This window comes from Metopolophium dirhodum, chromosome 6 (assembly GCF_019925205.1).
Source record: "Metopolophium dirhodum isolate CAU chromosome 6, ASM1992520v1, whole genome shotgun sequence".
NCBI lineage: Eukaryota > Metazoa > Arthropoda > Insecta > Hemiptera > Aphididae > Metopolophium > Metopolophium dirhodum.
The window spans coordinates 39070642-39086792 of NC_083565.1; the positions used below are offsets into that span (position 1 = coordinate 39070642).

Below are 16151 nucleotides of genomic sequence, written 5' to 3' on the forward strand. Positions count from 1 at the left end.
TATGTGTATTTGTGTATGAATATGTAATGTGTATGTGTGTATACAATTAAAGAAATAGGTAATAAAAAATGGTAACACGGTTTCTGATAGCTAAGTTGCTGTATAATACGCAAATTGAAATAATAGCAGTAGAAATTATATATTAAAACTCACCGTAACACAAATGTATAAAAAATATATAATAATAATAAATGACCGGCCCTTATGGCCAACAAATTAATAATAATACAAAATATCTATAGCTCTTTTGGCCCAACAGTTAAATGTGTATAATAAATAAATAATAATAAAAATAATGAAAAAACTCACAGTTTATGTGGAGCGCAGACTAGCTAGCTGGTCCTGTGCTATTATAGTATGGGTACAATACACGCAAATGACAAAAATAATAATGTAATGATTGCCCTTATGGCTCACAATAATAAAATAATATAATATACGAACAGACGTATAATAGACTAGTGTCTGGTCACCGTTACGACGAAAATCGGTGTTCGCTGAAAGACGTACGATATGAGACAAAATATCACGGCATCATTATGTATAATAATATTATAGGACATAGGTACTATTACATAATAATTCACTGGACACGAATAATATATACAAAAATAAAACAATAATTACAAGTTACAACGGTGATTGTGTGTGTGTGTGACCCCGTGGCCGATATTCTATATCTATGCTTAATGCTTACATTTCGTTATGTTGCGGCGGCAACATTCTTCCCCCGTTGAAAGTCTTGGGTTTTAACCGGTGTGATTTCCTTATCAGTCGGTAGCCTACATAGTTTGAAGACTGGACGACACGAATGCATCCCGTTTGCTGTCCTTAGTGTGGCAACGCGTGCTACACCATCGGAACCAGTATGTAATTCCATGACTCAACCCAACTTCCACCTGGTTGGAGGCATACAATCATCCTTTATAATTACAACATCGCCTTTTGCTAGTGGCGCGCTCTTACTCGTCCACTTGCCATGAATTTGAATCCGTGGTAGATACTCTTTTGACCAACGCTTCCAAAAAGTTTGCATCAGATTTTGCACAAGTTGCCATCTTTGAAGACCCTTGGGCTCTTCCTTAGATATGTCCGGCTCATCCGGTAACAACATAGCCCCTCCAATCAAGAAGTGTGATGGGGTTAACACAGCCAAGTCGGAAGGGTCAATATTTAGAGGAGTCATCGGTCTCGAATTGAGACAAGTCTCGATTTGGCACAGCAGAGTTCGCATTTCTGTGTTCGTGAGTTTGTGATGAGATATCACTCTTCAGGTGGTATTTCATACACTTCACGGCACTCTCCCATATACCACCAATATGCGAAGCAGCGGGTGGGTTGAAGTGTCACTCAATGCCTCAAAGACTTTTTCTAAGTCATCACTGGGTTTCTTCATCATCGAGACTAACTCCTTCTGAGCTCCAACAAAGTTTGGGCCATTGTCGCTATACAGCTTAGCACATTTTCCTCTTGTAGACATAAAACAACGCCATGTTGCCATAAACGGCATACTTGAAAGATCGTCAGCCAACTCCAAATGTATGGCCTTTGTGGAAAAGCAAACAAATATTGCAATCCAAGCCCTTCTTAGCGGCCACACGTTTCAAACCGCTGCGAATATATATAGGCCCCGCAAAATCTACGCCTGTAAAAGTGAAAGGTCTGGTACACTGCACTCTATCTCTTGGGAGCGCTGCCATGATTGGGTGGTTAAGACGTGGATGTGCTTTAGTACATCGAACACAACGCTATAAATATCAACAAGCTCGAAAATGTAATACAATTGTATATTTAATATTTCTGATAAGTATATTTTGATATTAAATTATTTCAAATCAAATTAACTCTTAAGAAGTTAGTTATTAATATTAATAACTGGTATATCCTAAAAAACTAATATTAGAATTAATATAAAGCATAAAAAGTTGTTGTTAATAGTAAAACACGAATGTCGCGTATTTATCATTCCTATAAAATCCCAATTTTATATTTGTATTTTACGAATACCACTCTATTGAGGTATTAGCGCATCTATACCTCACACATAGTTCTCATTCAGTCCATCTACCACACCTAAACACCTCAGACGAGTCCACTTCCACTAATGCGTCGTCCGGTGTCGAGTTGATTGACAATTGTATCTATAATTGTCAACAAAATTTATTTGTTGGGTAATAATGCGTGAAAAATTGATACGAGGCTCCTGATATATTGTTACAATAGCAGTTGAAAAATATTAAAATATATTGGTACAATTTTTTTTTATAAGCATTTAATGTTCAAATTTTGACAACGTTTATTAAATTTAAAATTAAATAATTATTTTTTAGTTAAAAATTTATAAAATGTTCAAATTGTATATCTAAAGATTGAAAATTTAAAACAAGATTCCACGTAAATAGTTTATGATATTATACAAATTACTTTATTCAAAATTGTATCATTAAATATATTTATAGTAATATCATAGGCTTACTGACCGTTTTCGCTCAGAATCGTTTTTCTTATACAAATTTAAATTCAAATTTAACACCATCCATTACAGTGACCTACTTGTCCATCTTTATTATATTTGTATTTTACGAATACAGTTCTATTGAGGTATTAGTTATCGTTCAGTCCGTTTGTCTACTACACATGTCAGAGTCCACTTCCACTAATGCATCGTCCGGTGTCGAGTCGATATTGACAATAACAAAATTGCAATCGCGCGTGTTATTTCTGTACTTTGCAGTCTGTACCGATTACCATATTTCATACCGTCCGGTTTTTAATATTATGTACGTGGTACGTCGTCATCGTACCGTATTTTTATCGTTTTCCAAAGTACGTGCTCGGCTTTCGCCTTGCTCGCCGCACACACAGCAGATCGCATCGTCGCATCGAAAGCCACTTGCGACATACGCCGTTTAGTATTAAAAGTATTAATTATTTACCGTATAATTGTGCAACAGGTGTCAGAGCAGTGTGCTCATACACCATCGTCGTCGCCCGTCGGTAAGTACCTACCTACAATTCCGTCAATCCGTCGTCCGAGTACGCTTCAGAGCAACCAGCAAGGGATCAGGATCGGTTTGTTAGCATCGTGGCATTATTTTTATATATAATATAAACACGACAAAAACACTTCATCGAACTCCGGTTAAAAAACGGCCGCATACAAAATCTTTGAGCACTATAAATATGTGATACCTATCATAAATAAATGCCAACTAAATTAAATTAGAGTACCTACACTTATCTTGTTTCAATGATTTAAATATTAATTGCCTGCTGAAAAACTGTTTTGAGTAGAAATGTCCATTAAAATATGATATAAAATTATCATGCACTTCTAATGCCTTTTATTTATTTTGTTCACATTGTTTCGCTTGCAGCGTCATATAAAGTATATATATAATTTCTCACCGTGTAAATAAATTATTGAAACAAAATAAGTGTAAAGCTCTGTTTTTACTTAGCTGTTTTTTACACGGAGTTCGATGAAGTGTTTTTGTTGTGATATCACCAATTTGTTAGTATAATAGTCGATATGACAGTTTTTTCGAGGAATTTGTTTTATCACTAAATTTTTTTTTTTATTATTCAATAAGTACTTTTCTTTATTCTGTATTCTTTGTTTGTACACTAATATTTAGTTGGCATATTTGTAATTAAATAATACCAATATATTATCGTAGGTTAAACAGTTAGTTGAACACAGTAATAACTAGAACGCGGATTTCAATGCAAAATTACCTTTTTTTTCGGTTGATCTTAGACAATGCTTTTCAAGTGCATAATTCATTTCATGTAACGAGTGCTTCAAAGCTAAACATTTTATTTTGCATTTTTTACATTATTGGGTAATTTTTGTTGGTTTTAATGCATATTTGTTCAACAAGTCAACCGTACTCAGATAAATAACAAATAATTAGTGAGTTCGTGTTACATCACGGTTTCATTTCGTATATTTTTATTTCATGTTCGTAATTTTAATAATGATAAATATTGTGTTAAATAATGCCCCCCAGAAAAAAAATCATCAAAAAAATTAATGTGGTATTTTTGCGGTAAAATGCATTTTTAAGGGCATTCATTAAATTGTTCACGTTTTTAAAGCATTTTTTTACTTCATTAATTAAATTTTCAATTCATAATTGCATTTTTTACAAGGCATTTTTAGGTATTTTTAGGGCATTAAAATGCACGTCCAAGTAATAACTAATAACTAATAAGGATTTCCATGCAAATGCATATTTTTCTACATTTGACTTATAATAATTCTGATTAAATATCTGGACGTTTCGTATAAGTAGATTCTCATATTAATTTGTTTTTGTGTATTTTTGCATATTTATATCAAAACGTATAATAATAGTTGTATATTTTTAGATGTGCATATTTTATAATTACATAATAAATAAAATATTTTTAATTTTACTCAAAATTTGATATTATATTCGTACATGCTGATATTTCTGATCAGATTTTAATAAAAATGCATATTCTTCTACAGTTTACCTAGAATTATTTATTTTTTATTAGAACTAGATCCTGAACGGAACGCTGAATGTATTGATTTTACAATAATGTGTTTTTTTTCTATTTTTTTTCAACATTTTTTTTGTGTCTGTCATCACCTTTAAGGAAAGTAAAAGTGCTTGGATTTTCTTCAACAGTATTTTTTCTACTAGGAAAATGAATCTAGTTGTGTGTTGGGGAGGTCAACATTTAAAACTCCCAGTAGCTTTCAGAAGCACTGGGAAAAAAAAAAAAATTATTGAAAAACGGGAATTTTTACGCAAATTCGGTTATCGACAAAATCGATGGTGTAACTCTAATTAATAAAAAATTACCGTATATCCGTGAAATTTTCACTGATTGTTAATATTTGCATTTTCTATACACACTAAAATTTTCAAAATTTTTTGATTGGTTTTGAACTGTTTACGCACATTTTCAGTTTCCAATTTTATTAGTTTTTTTATCTATGAATGTCAATTAAACTTCATTTGTTGAGTAAAAAAGCTTGAAATCTTTATAGGTACAACGCTCCTAATATATTGTCACAACGATATTTGAAAATATTAAAAATCCATAGTCAACATTTTTTTTATAAGCATGTAAAGTTCAAAATTTTGTAAAATTTATCAATCTTGACAAAATACGAAAAAAAATTACGAAAATGTGCAAATTATTTTGAGTTAGAAATTCATAGAAAATTTGTGATACAAGATTTCTCGTACGTTTGTCTACCTTTACCTTTTTTTTTTATATTAGATCATATTTTTACAACATTGGACATTCACTCGAAAAAAATAACCGAAGTCACTTGAAATTTATATCAATGTTTATTTTATCAATTCCTATACTTGATAAAACTTTGAAAATATTTTGACTTGTTTTGAGCATTTTCAATCTTTTTAGTTTATTTTTTCTATAAATGTCAGTGAAATGTTATTCGTTGGGTCCAAAAGCTTAAAACAAGGCTTCTGATATATTGTAACTTTAGCAGTTAAAAAATATAAAAATACATAGGCACAATTTATTTTAATGAGTATCTAAAGTTCGACATTTTACAAAATTTATCAAATTTTAAATTTAATCATTATTTTGTAGTTAAAAATGTATAAAATGTTCAACTTTCTTTATTCATAGGGCTTGGATCTTAAAGCATAATAAATAACAAAAAAAGTAAAAAAATGTTTTAAAAAAGCAAAAATGAAGCATATTATAAGACTGAATGAAAATTGAAAAATTAATTTGAATCAAAAAAAATAATTCACTACCATATATCTGGCAAGATTTTAGTGTCTTTTAACAGCTTGCACATGTTTTTCTCTTCATACAATGGTGTTGTACATTATATTATTTTTCACGTGACACTTTTATTTCATAAAATCGATCCATCTGTTTGAAAAAATTCTTCACCAACTTTTAACATTAATTTTTAAAAAAATTAATTTGTTTTAACTTTAGTTATTTTTATAAATTAGAACACTATAAAACTTAAATTTTGAACTGGTCGATAACGATGTTATACGAGTACTGAGCGTAGGTTCTACAGGCTATATGCAATAGCCGATAATCTATCAACCTATCTGTAGATCGATAATCTACAATAAAATCTATATTTATATTATACATAATAGATATAAAATCAAGCCGATGACAAAAACTATAATAATCCAATACAACCTTTTAGTCCATGTTCCGGGTTTTCAAATTTCTTATTAATTAAACAAACATTTTTTAAAGTAAAAACTCTCGCTTTGAATTCCCCAGCTAGAATAACTGAAAAAAGCAATAAAAAAGCATTTACTCAAAAAAAGCCAAAATAATATCGTTTATTTGGAATCAGAATTACGTGAATCAAATTTATGTGTAAAAATTAGATTTCTATTTTATATATATAAAAAGAAACACCCTATTTATTCACAATTATATCATGAAATATATTTAGTCATAAGCTAACTACCACCTTCGCTAAGAATCGTTTTTCTCATACAATGATATTAAATCATTTAACACCATACATAACAGTGACCCACAAGTAACCAACTGTACAGAAGAGTGACATATCGACTTGCCCACTTTTTTTAATATGTAGATTCTATGTTTAAATTTTTTTTTGCAAAAATTAGTAAAAATGATTATAAATTGCATATTTCTTTATAATTGCATAAAAGTTGAATTTTTTATAGATAGTCAATGAATTCTTGAATAATTCACAAAATTTAATTTTATATCGAATTTAATTTCCCACCATTTAATTGTTGATCATCAACAATGCAAGTTGAGTGTGCTACTTGTCCCGAAATACAATTCTATACTGCGTGCAATGGCAGAAATTTTAATTTGAAAATATAAAATCACATTTTGTAACTTCATATTGGTATTCGTTGCAAAACTAACATTACATTTCCATTAATTCTACATGACTGCATTTAAATACACATAAATTGTAAGCAGAAGTATACTGATATTTAAATTGTATTTTAAGATGTTTAGTTTTTTATTACACAACAAGAATTTTTTATTTCTTGAGTGCATAAATATGTGCATATTTAACAATAATACTAAATAACACTTATTACTCGCACAAGTAATAATTACAATTCAACAAGTACATTAAAATTATCTCATTTAATCAAATATAATACATTTAAGGTGATTTAATAATAATAATAATAATAATACCTATGTGAAGTCGTTAAATATCATTTACAATGAAATGCGTCGTAATTTTCTCACACCTACCTACAAAGGTATTGACCGCGAATTGGAGTGGAGGAATTTGTCATGCTGGCAACACGTGAGATGCGACCGCCGTGAATTTCGCAGATTTCGTTATAATTTCTCATTAAAAAGTTTGCACGTTTCCTTCAAAAGTTTTGGCAATCGATTTGAACGAATCTTGTATTACTCATGGTCAGTTATATGTGGAATTACCAAGAATAGGAAATCCCAACTATTGACCAGGGCTTGCAAACGTTTTAATAACGTTGTGATTACAACGTTATATTTGACAAAAAAAGATTGAATTTGTAAACGTAATTATAACGGAAAATGATGGTCAAAAATAATTAAATACCACAAAACAAAACATAACGATTAAAAATATATATTATATATCATTAAATTTACATAACGCAAAACGTAATTTATAGAATATCATTGAACGAAAAATAACGCAAAACGAAATATTTTAAAATCTATTTATTTAAAAGGTCTATTGGTTTCGTAGAAACATTTATTTCATGCAATAAATCCAAGAAATGGTTATATTATATTCCGCATTCGGGCCATTACCTACCCGTATTATTTATTATTTTTAAATTTTATAATTATTAACACTATTTTAAGTAACGATAAACGCAAAACTTGTATAACGTTTTAGTTCTAAATAACGATAAGGGCAAAAGTTTAATAACGTTTTAATTCTATATAACGATAAACGCAAAAATTGTGTAACGTTTTAATTATGTAAATAACATAAAATCGAATATTTTTTTTCAATTGCAAGCCCTGACACATACTTTTACTACCTTTAAAGTTAACACAAAACATTATATATAAGGAAATGTGATGATCAGGGTTGGGATTTTATAGCACTTAAAATTGCATAAATATGCAATAAAAACGACAAAATATGCAAAATAAAGGAAATGTATTAATTAATAATTCACTTACAAATTATTATAGTTAGTTACTTAAGATTTGAAATAATTTAGACACTCTGATCAGAATCCAAATAAATTGACTAATGTTCGTTGATAATTGGCGATTAAAAATCAAAGTACAAATCGACGAAAAAATCCAACAAAATCAGTAGATAACAAAACTTATAACCAAATACCTAATACGAAATTATCGTAATAAATAAAAACACGTTTACTAAAATATAATTTCATAAAATATGACACAATTTTAATTCAAAAATAGGTGAAAATGCAAAAAAGTCTCAAAAAGTAAAAAAAAAAAGCACTTTAAACTAAAAATCGCAAAAAAACCAAAATTTTTAATTTGAGTTCTTTGTATCATGAAACACATTTTTAGCTTACTCAGCTATTTTTTAGCACCTCATAAGAAATATGCAAATGCTATAAAATTCCAACCCTGGTTATGATTGATGTAATACGATTATATCCAAATATTATATGCATTCTAAGTATTTATAATAAGTGATAAACTATACATAAGAGTTTTAGAGAAATTTTATGAGAGAAATGTTTTTTTATGTTGTTAATGTAAACTTTTGTACATTATAAATATATTAGTTAGGTATCTAACTATATATGTATGTCAGGATAATTTGTACAATTATATAAAGTATATATAATTATTAAATGTTACTTTACTAATTATTTTAGATTGTTTTTCTTCAATTTTAATTTTAATACATTATATTGATTATTTAAACATATCGATAGGTTTATAAGTTTAATATTTATAAATTCCGCTAGCAAATATGAATGTATAATAATTGTAGTTATAACAAGTACAATATATCTTTTAGTATAAAATTAATTAATATTTAAATTAAACAAACAATACAAAAACAAAAAATGTAAGTATACTTACATATTATAATAGCATTTATTATATATTATAACATGTACACGATAAATTAAACTAATTTACTTTGTTATGAATGTATAGTTTTATAATATACTGTATAATCAATAGTAATAGATTAAATGCATACACATACTTCTATTATAGTGTCTATATAGTGTAGTATAGAAGTATGTGTATATCTATTGTTTAATATAATATATTAATATTATGTCTGTGATTAAGAATAATAATTTTAATCACGAGTTTAGTAATTAAAATATCAAAAATTTACTTTTAAACAGGCAAAGATTAACTCACAAAGATTATCTCTTCTACAATATTGATAATAGGTATATTTACTCTCAAACCACTCAATTGACCATATTATTGGAAATACAAAAATAAAATGTTCATAGAATTTTTACAATACTATTCATATCAATCGTATCCCTTAAATAACAACGTTACTCGATTCAGCAAGTTACAAAAGAGGACATTTTAAACGGATTTTTTCACCGTTACTTTATCAAGCGAGGCGAACAGAACTTTGACGGTTGATTTTCGGTTGGTATCTTATCTAAGACCGTGTTTCATATTAGTAGACCAATAAAATATTCTTTTAGATAGATTAGGTTAGGTTAGTTGCTTATTGTGTTAGTAATAGGTTAATATTTTTCATAATTGCATTAATTTTTCTCCAAAGTATCAACCATCTAATAATACTACCTTCCACTTTACCATGCATCAACCAAGACCTCCTATAGATGTCCAAGAATATAACATCCTGAAAAATGATCTATTTAACAATAATATTAGGATTTTAAATTATATGAAATTTACTTCGAATAAAAACATCTGTATTATCGATGTTTTCTAGAACAGATAAATGATAATAATATGTTTTGACATTTTGACGGCTTATATTTTTATTATGCGCATAATCGGTATTATATATAATATAGCTAGCGCTTTGGCGGCTTTTGATAATAATTAAATAATAAATTTGACATTTTTAAACATCCCATAGATATAGGGATGATTATGGGATGTTTAAAAATAACAAATTTATTTTTTAATTATTATTAAAAGCCGCCAAAGCGCTAGCTATATTATATATAATATTGATTGTGCGCATAATAAAAATATAAACCGTCAAATGTCAAAACATATCATTATCATTTATCGTTCGCCGGCGATGCGACTATAGTCGTTATTTTAACCAATTGCCGCCAATCCATTGTTTGCAGTGAATTTACTATAATATTGTCTTGTTAACATTTTCGGTAGTTATTTTTAAATTTTTAAAAACTCGACGACTACATTTAATAAGTACCTGCCTACTTATTAAATACTACGTCTTCAAAATATTACTATTAAGGTTTTAAAAATTTGTGTTCCTCGTTACCTATATTGTGCGCTGGTACTTTGTTCCTGTATTTATTTGATTTCGATGTACAACTTTTGAAAGTTCAAATCTGTCATCATGTAAGTATACACATAGTACATCATATTCATATTCACTTTTATAGTAGGTACATCAGTGGCGCAACCAGGATTTATCGCTGTTAGGAGGAGGGAGTGATTCAATAAATTATACTTAAAGGGCCCCACGTGTCTTCAATAAGGGACAATATTTAGGCAATATGCAATTTCGTTGCTGCCGCCAATGGCATTTAAGTTAGTCGTCAATGATGATTAGTGTGAGTGTGATTGTGTGTGGGTACCTGCTATCTACGCACCCACTACATGTGCGCACATGTCAACGGCACCGCCAACCCAAAATAAAAAGCATACTTTTTTGGTACTAGCTAGTTAGGTATTCGACGTACAAAATATTGCCAAATCATTTTCGATTTTAGTCATGGTTGTTTTTCTTACATTTTGTTTTCGGTTGGATAATTATTAATAATTTAAACCATTAATATTTTCAGTTTTCCAATATATTATATTTCTTTCATTTGAAACTCTTAAACATGGAGTACGAAATTGCCGATTTGAAGAACGTTTTGAATGGCATTCAGTAAGTACTCTGTCACGTAAATACATTTACTCAATTTTATTATTCCACACCGCGATTAAAGATACATCGTGTTACACACACTAATCATAGTAGTTATATTATATTAATTTTTAGTTGGTCAATCACAGCACGTGTACTAAAAAAATCCGATGTTCTTCCATTTAAAAATGGCAATGGAAAATATTTTACAACAATATTAATGGACAAAACTACTGAAATAAAAGCTACTGCTTTTGGAGACTATGTTGACCATTTTTTTTCACAACTTCAGGTAACTTGAAAATGTTTATATTAAGTATGCTAAATCGTTGAAAATATCGCGGACGTCAAAATATAAATAATTTCTCATTCTTATGATTAATCATTAATTAATCGTTAATTTAAATGATGTTACATGTTATCTGATTATACAGTCTATTTCATGTAAGCGTTGTCCTTTTGAGAATTTCATTATTATTTACATGCGGTTCCGGTTTTCAAAAACCAGATTATATAGAGAAATTTTAAATAATTTTGACACCCTCGGTACCAATAATTACGCGCAGAAAAGTTCGTCCAGCTTATGTTAAGCCGCAGTCTTCATAGTATATATTTTCTTTTTAAATATCATTTAAAATGTTCAACTGATGAATGGTGATGAAATATCTTAATGTCAAATACAGCTGGTATGCCAAAATATGGTTGGCATTGAACAAATTAATTACATTATTTAATAAACCTATGTTTATCTATTTAATTTTTATTCTATTATGACTTGATATTAGCTTTTATCAATTCTTTAATTCTTATAGTACCTACCTATGTATTTATTTATTTAATATGTTTAAATAGGAAAACAATGTTTACAATATTAAAAATGGGGAGATAAAAAAAGCAGATAAGGCATACAACAAATCAAACAATGATTATGAAATAATTTTTAATGGTTCAACAATTATAGAGAGGTCTGTAGTTACTGATATTCCCAGTCATCCATCGCTTAAAACTATTGAAAATGTTCTTTCAATGGCCACAAACACTTTAATTGGTAATAATTCTGATATATTAAAAATACAATGCAATACAATGTACCTAATATACTTTCAATAATTTTTTAAATATTGTGTTTTAATCCTGAAAGATACTATTGGAGTAATTATTAAGAAAGAACAGTCACAGGAAATTAAAAAAAAAAACTCTAATGATACATGCAAATTAAGAAATATCATACTAGCAGACAGTACTAGGAGCGTGAGTACTTATTGCAATTTACTTGTTAATGTTTGTTTAATGTTCCTCAAACTTAACTTATGAACTTGAAACTGTATTTAAATAAACGTATATAAATATATTAAATATGAAATTACATTAGATCAATATAGATTCACTTAAGATGTATGTTGAATAATTCAAAGTTCATAGTTCAGTTATTACTTATATAAACTTGATGATAACAATTATTTACTAAATAATAATTAAAGAAAATAATTAAGATAACCTTTAATTTAACAAGCAAATTAAACAATAATATGTCTAATTTTAAATATTATTGTTAAGTAGGAATTTATTATAAAAATGTGACTTCATATTAATTAACTAACAAGTAGAGTTTGAAAATATAATATAAAATAATAATTTGCAATAAAAAATATATTTCTCTCTACAGTTTTTTTTTAAGTACATTCTGTAATATCTCTCTGTGATAAACCTTAACTGAGGGACGGAATGGCTGAGTGGACTATGGCGTAGATTGTGACGCGCACCGATACCGGTTCGAACCCGGCCATGGGTGGCATTTTTCTTCGGGCAAGTCATGGTGTCCGGAGAGAAGTGCCGCCATCCTCCACCCGGGCATGCCAGTTACCTATGGGTGCCCAGTAAAAATCTGCCAAATCAAAAACACACGTGCTTTCAAACTTACAATTTCTCCCCTACAAACCAAAAACAGCTAATGGCCTTAGTTGCCGGGCTTCGTGATCAATTAAAAAAAAAAAAAACCTTAACTCTTACAAGTTTAATAAATTTTAATTACTTGTTTTTACAAGATACAATATTATATCAAAATTGTTTTATTTAAGGTTACCGTTACTCTATGGGGTACAGAAGCTACTAATTTTAATGCCCACGAAGAGGATATTATGTCAATAATAGGAGGAAAAATTACTGATTACAAAAGTGTCAAAAAAATAAGTGTGACTGGATCTTCCAAAATCCAAATTAATCCTTATTGGAATGAAACCTTAGATCTCCGAATCTGGTATAAAGAATTTGAAAAAAAAAAACTTTTAAATCTATCTCAAGTGTCTATCGGTTCTCAAGAACTTAATATGTTTGAAAGTATGTAATGAATTAAAAATATTAATATGATTTATTAATAATTAATTTTACTATATAGTATCTCAAAGCAATAGAAATAAAACTATGAACGAACATATTTTGCAACAAAACAAAATTGATGATGATTTGATTTCTAAAAGATTACTGGAGCTGAATGATGAAGAGCATAAGATAAAAACGGAAAGAACTGATTTAATTTTTAAGAAACAACGACTTTCAATCGAACGAGAGAACATTAAAAGTAATTTGGAAAACTAATTTTATAATAGATACTATTATGTATTAGATTTTAATACATTTCATATTATTCCCAATTTGTACTTTCTTCTGAATTATAATAATAATAATAAACAGAAAAATAAATAAAACATCTTTTACCTATTAGTATAAATTTGCAGTTTAATACTTATGTTTATTGTATTCATTTATTATCTATTGTATTTATGTTATTACTGAGAACCGGTAAATCAAGTATTTCAATACTGATAATAGTTTAATGACCTACTATATGAATAATCTATTAACATTTAAATCTATCTATGTTACTTCTGATAGTATATTTAAAAAAGTTAAAATGTGAAATGTAAATGAAAAATATTTTTAATATAATTAAAGTTAAATTATTATAACGGGTAGTTGCTAGTTATTTATAAAGAACCTACTATTGTACACAAGGTGGATTTATAATAGGTTTCACTTTCACCATCCCGCCGATGGTGAAAGTGATCGAAAATATTAGTCCAGTTAAATACGCCGCTAGGTTGGCTACCTACAAGGGCGGTAATGGTTTGCGAACATATACCAAAAAGAAAAATTGTTTGGGCACAAAACTTTGGGAACCGTCGAGCCGTAACCATACACATGGTTTGCGCACAGTTACCTTTTAGAGTTTCAGACTTTGATAGTTTAATAACTTGCATAATAATATTTGTTTATTAATAAGTAAATTATTAAAGTACATACATTTTCCTTCCTCCTTAACAGACTTAGGACTGTCTGTGAATGTATTCATAGGTGTAATTAAAAATGCATGTTAATACTTACTTATTAATAATTGTTAATAAAGAATATTTAATACTTGTTCAAGTCAAAAATGCATGTTAATAATTGTTAATTTCAATACTATATATAGGTTAGAGTCACAAATTCCATGTATGCATACTATAAGTTCTCAAGACGTACTGTTTGTAAGGAATTTAATAACATTTCCGTAATCTTTATCGACGATTATCAGTGCCCAACACAGATAAAATAATATTATTTTCGTGTGCGAAAATCAGTTGTACATTTAATATAACAGTGTGCGCAAACAAGTTGCAGCCACCTACAAGCTACCATTTTTCACTGGCCAGAGCTACACTTCAATTTTGTTTATAAAAAGCAGATAAGTGGATGTCCGCTCTGCTGTACCGTAGCTAACAAGTGGGTCAATGTTTAATGGATTGTATTAATCTTGAATTCAATGATATAATATCATTGTATAAGAAAAATGATTTTGAGCGCAGACGGTTTGTCAGTCTGGATATTTTATATTGTTATTATTTATTATAGCCTGTTAGTTGAATTAGTCTTATAATATTATTATTATTTTTTATACGTTGCTCTGGTGATAAACAAAGCGTTCGAAATTAAAATCCCGTTTTTAGCCGGTTTTGTAATTTGTCGGTAGTTTATCTTGTGGCATTAAATAACTATTTAGAAAATCGAAAAATGACCTCTCTAAAGTACCATCTTGATCCAATTTGCTAAGAGATAAGGTAGTGTATGTTGAAATCGAAGCACTCCTTCTGGTAAAAATTTTGTATACAAGATAAAAAAAAATTTTTAAAAAAAAAACACCATTGTAAAACCACTAGCTTCCTCGCTCCGCTCAGAATCTAAAATCTAAAAAGTTAAGATCTTTCTGTTTTTTATTTTATTATATTTATAAAATTATTAAAATCGATATAATGTTTATCGTAAAACGTAGATATAAATTCGTATCTAGCATTGAACTATTAAATGTAAATAATATTATAATGTTATGTATAGGGGTATAATATTAGCATTAGGTTTTTTTTTTTGCTTTCTATGTTCTCTGGCCCGCTAGATTTTTGCACATTCAAAATTGGCCCTCTAGTAGAGCATTGAGTAGCCCATCTCTGAGATAGAGAATAAGAAATATTTGTATTCTAAAATCGAAATGGTAATTTAATTTAAATTGCAGAACTAGTTGAAGTGTTTTTTTTTTCTGGAAATGTGTTATAAGATTTAGCGTATTATTATAAGTATATTTATTAATACATAACAAATATAAAATATAACACTTAATGTAACATGGTTATTTAATAATATAATAGGAGCCTCACTTACTACATAAATTTTATTCAAATGAATTCCTTGAATAATTACTATAATTATACCTACCTATGTCCTTAGAATTTTTTTATTCCAAACATAAATTTTATTCTAAAATGTTGCAGTATTAAAGGATTTATTTTTATCGTAAATTGTATTCACTAAAATAATCAAAAATCAAAATATATCTTTGAGAGTGCTACCAAATAAACCATTGTATAATCCCGGATTATTAATCCGTTAGGTATAACCTATATACAATTAGTTAAAATTATAATACATTTTTAATTTAATCATAAATGAACAAACCACATACCTAATGTTATTTGTAAAAAAAAATGTGTTAATTTATTTAAATTTTAAAGATCACAGTAGTAAGTAATATTTATTATCTGTATTTTTTAAAAATGTTTTCCATCTTAGTGTTATTGAAGTC

General features: G+C 28.3%; 1 protein-coding gene across 7 annotated transcripts in view; it reads left to right on the forward strand.

Annotated features, from left to right (window-relative positions):
• The window catches only part of LOC132947012 (replication protein A 70 kDa DNA-binding subunit-like), a 31672-nt gene extending 17685 nt beyond the window's left edge, over positions 1-13987 (forward strand). For 2 of the 7 annotated variants that reach the window (XM_061017186.1, XM_061017181.1), the window contains exons 2-7: positions 10974-11062; positions 11177-11333; positions 11894-12089; positions 12183-12292; positions 13120-13378; positions 13437-13987. In XM_061017186.1, coding sequence (XP_060873169.1) covers positions 11016-11062; positions 11177-11333; positions 11894-12089; positions 12183-12292; positions 13120-13378; positions 13437-13636 — 969 coding nt within the window. In that variant the 5' untranslated portion in view covers positions 10974-11015 and the 3' untranslated portion in view covers positions 13637-13987. Of the gene's footprint in view, positions 1-2876; positions 3077-3236; positions 3917-10116; positions 10528-10973; positions 11063-11176; positions 11334-11893; positions 12090-12182; positions 12293-13119; positions 13379-13436 lie in introns of those variants that run through there. The other 5 variants (XM_061017187.1, XM_061017184.1, XM_061017182.1 and 2 more) reach the window with 5 other exon arrangements.
• The last annotated feature ends 2164 nt before the right edge of the window (positions 13988-16151 follow it).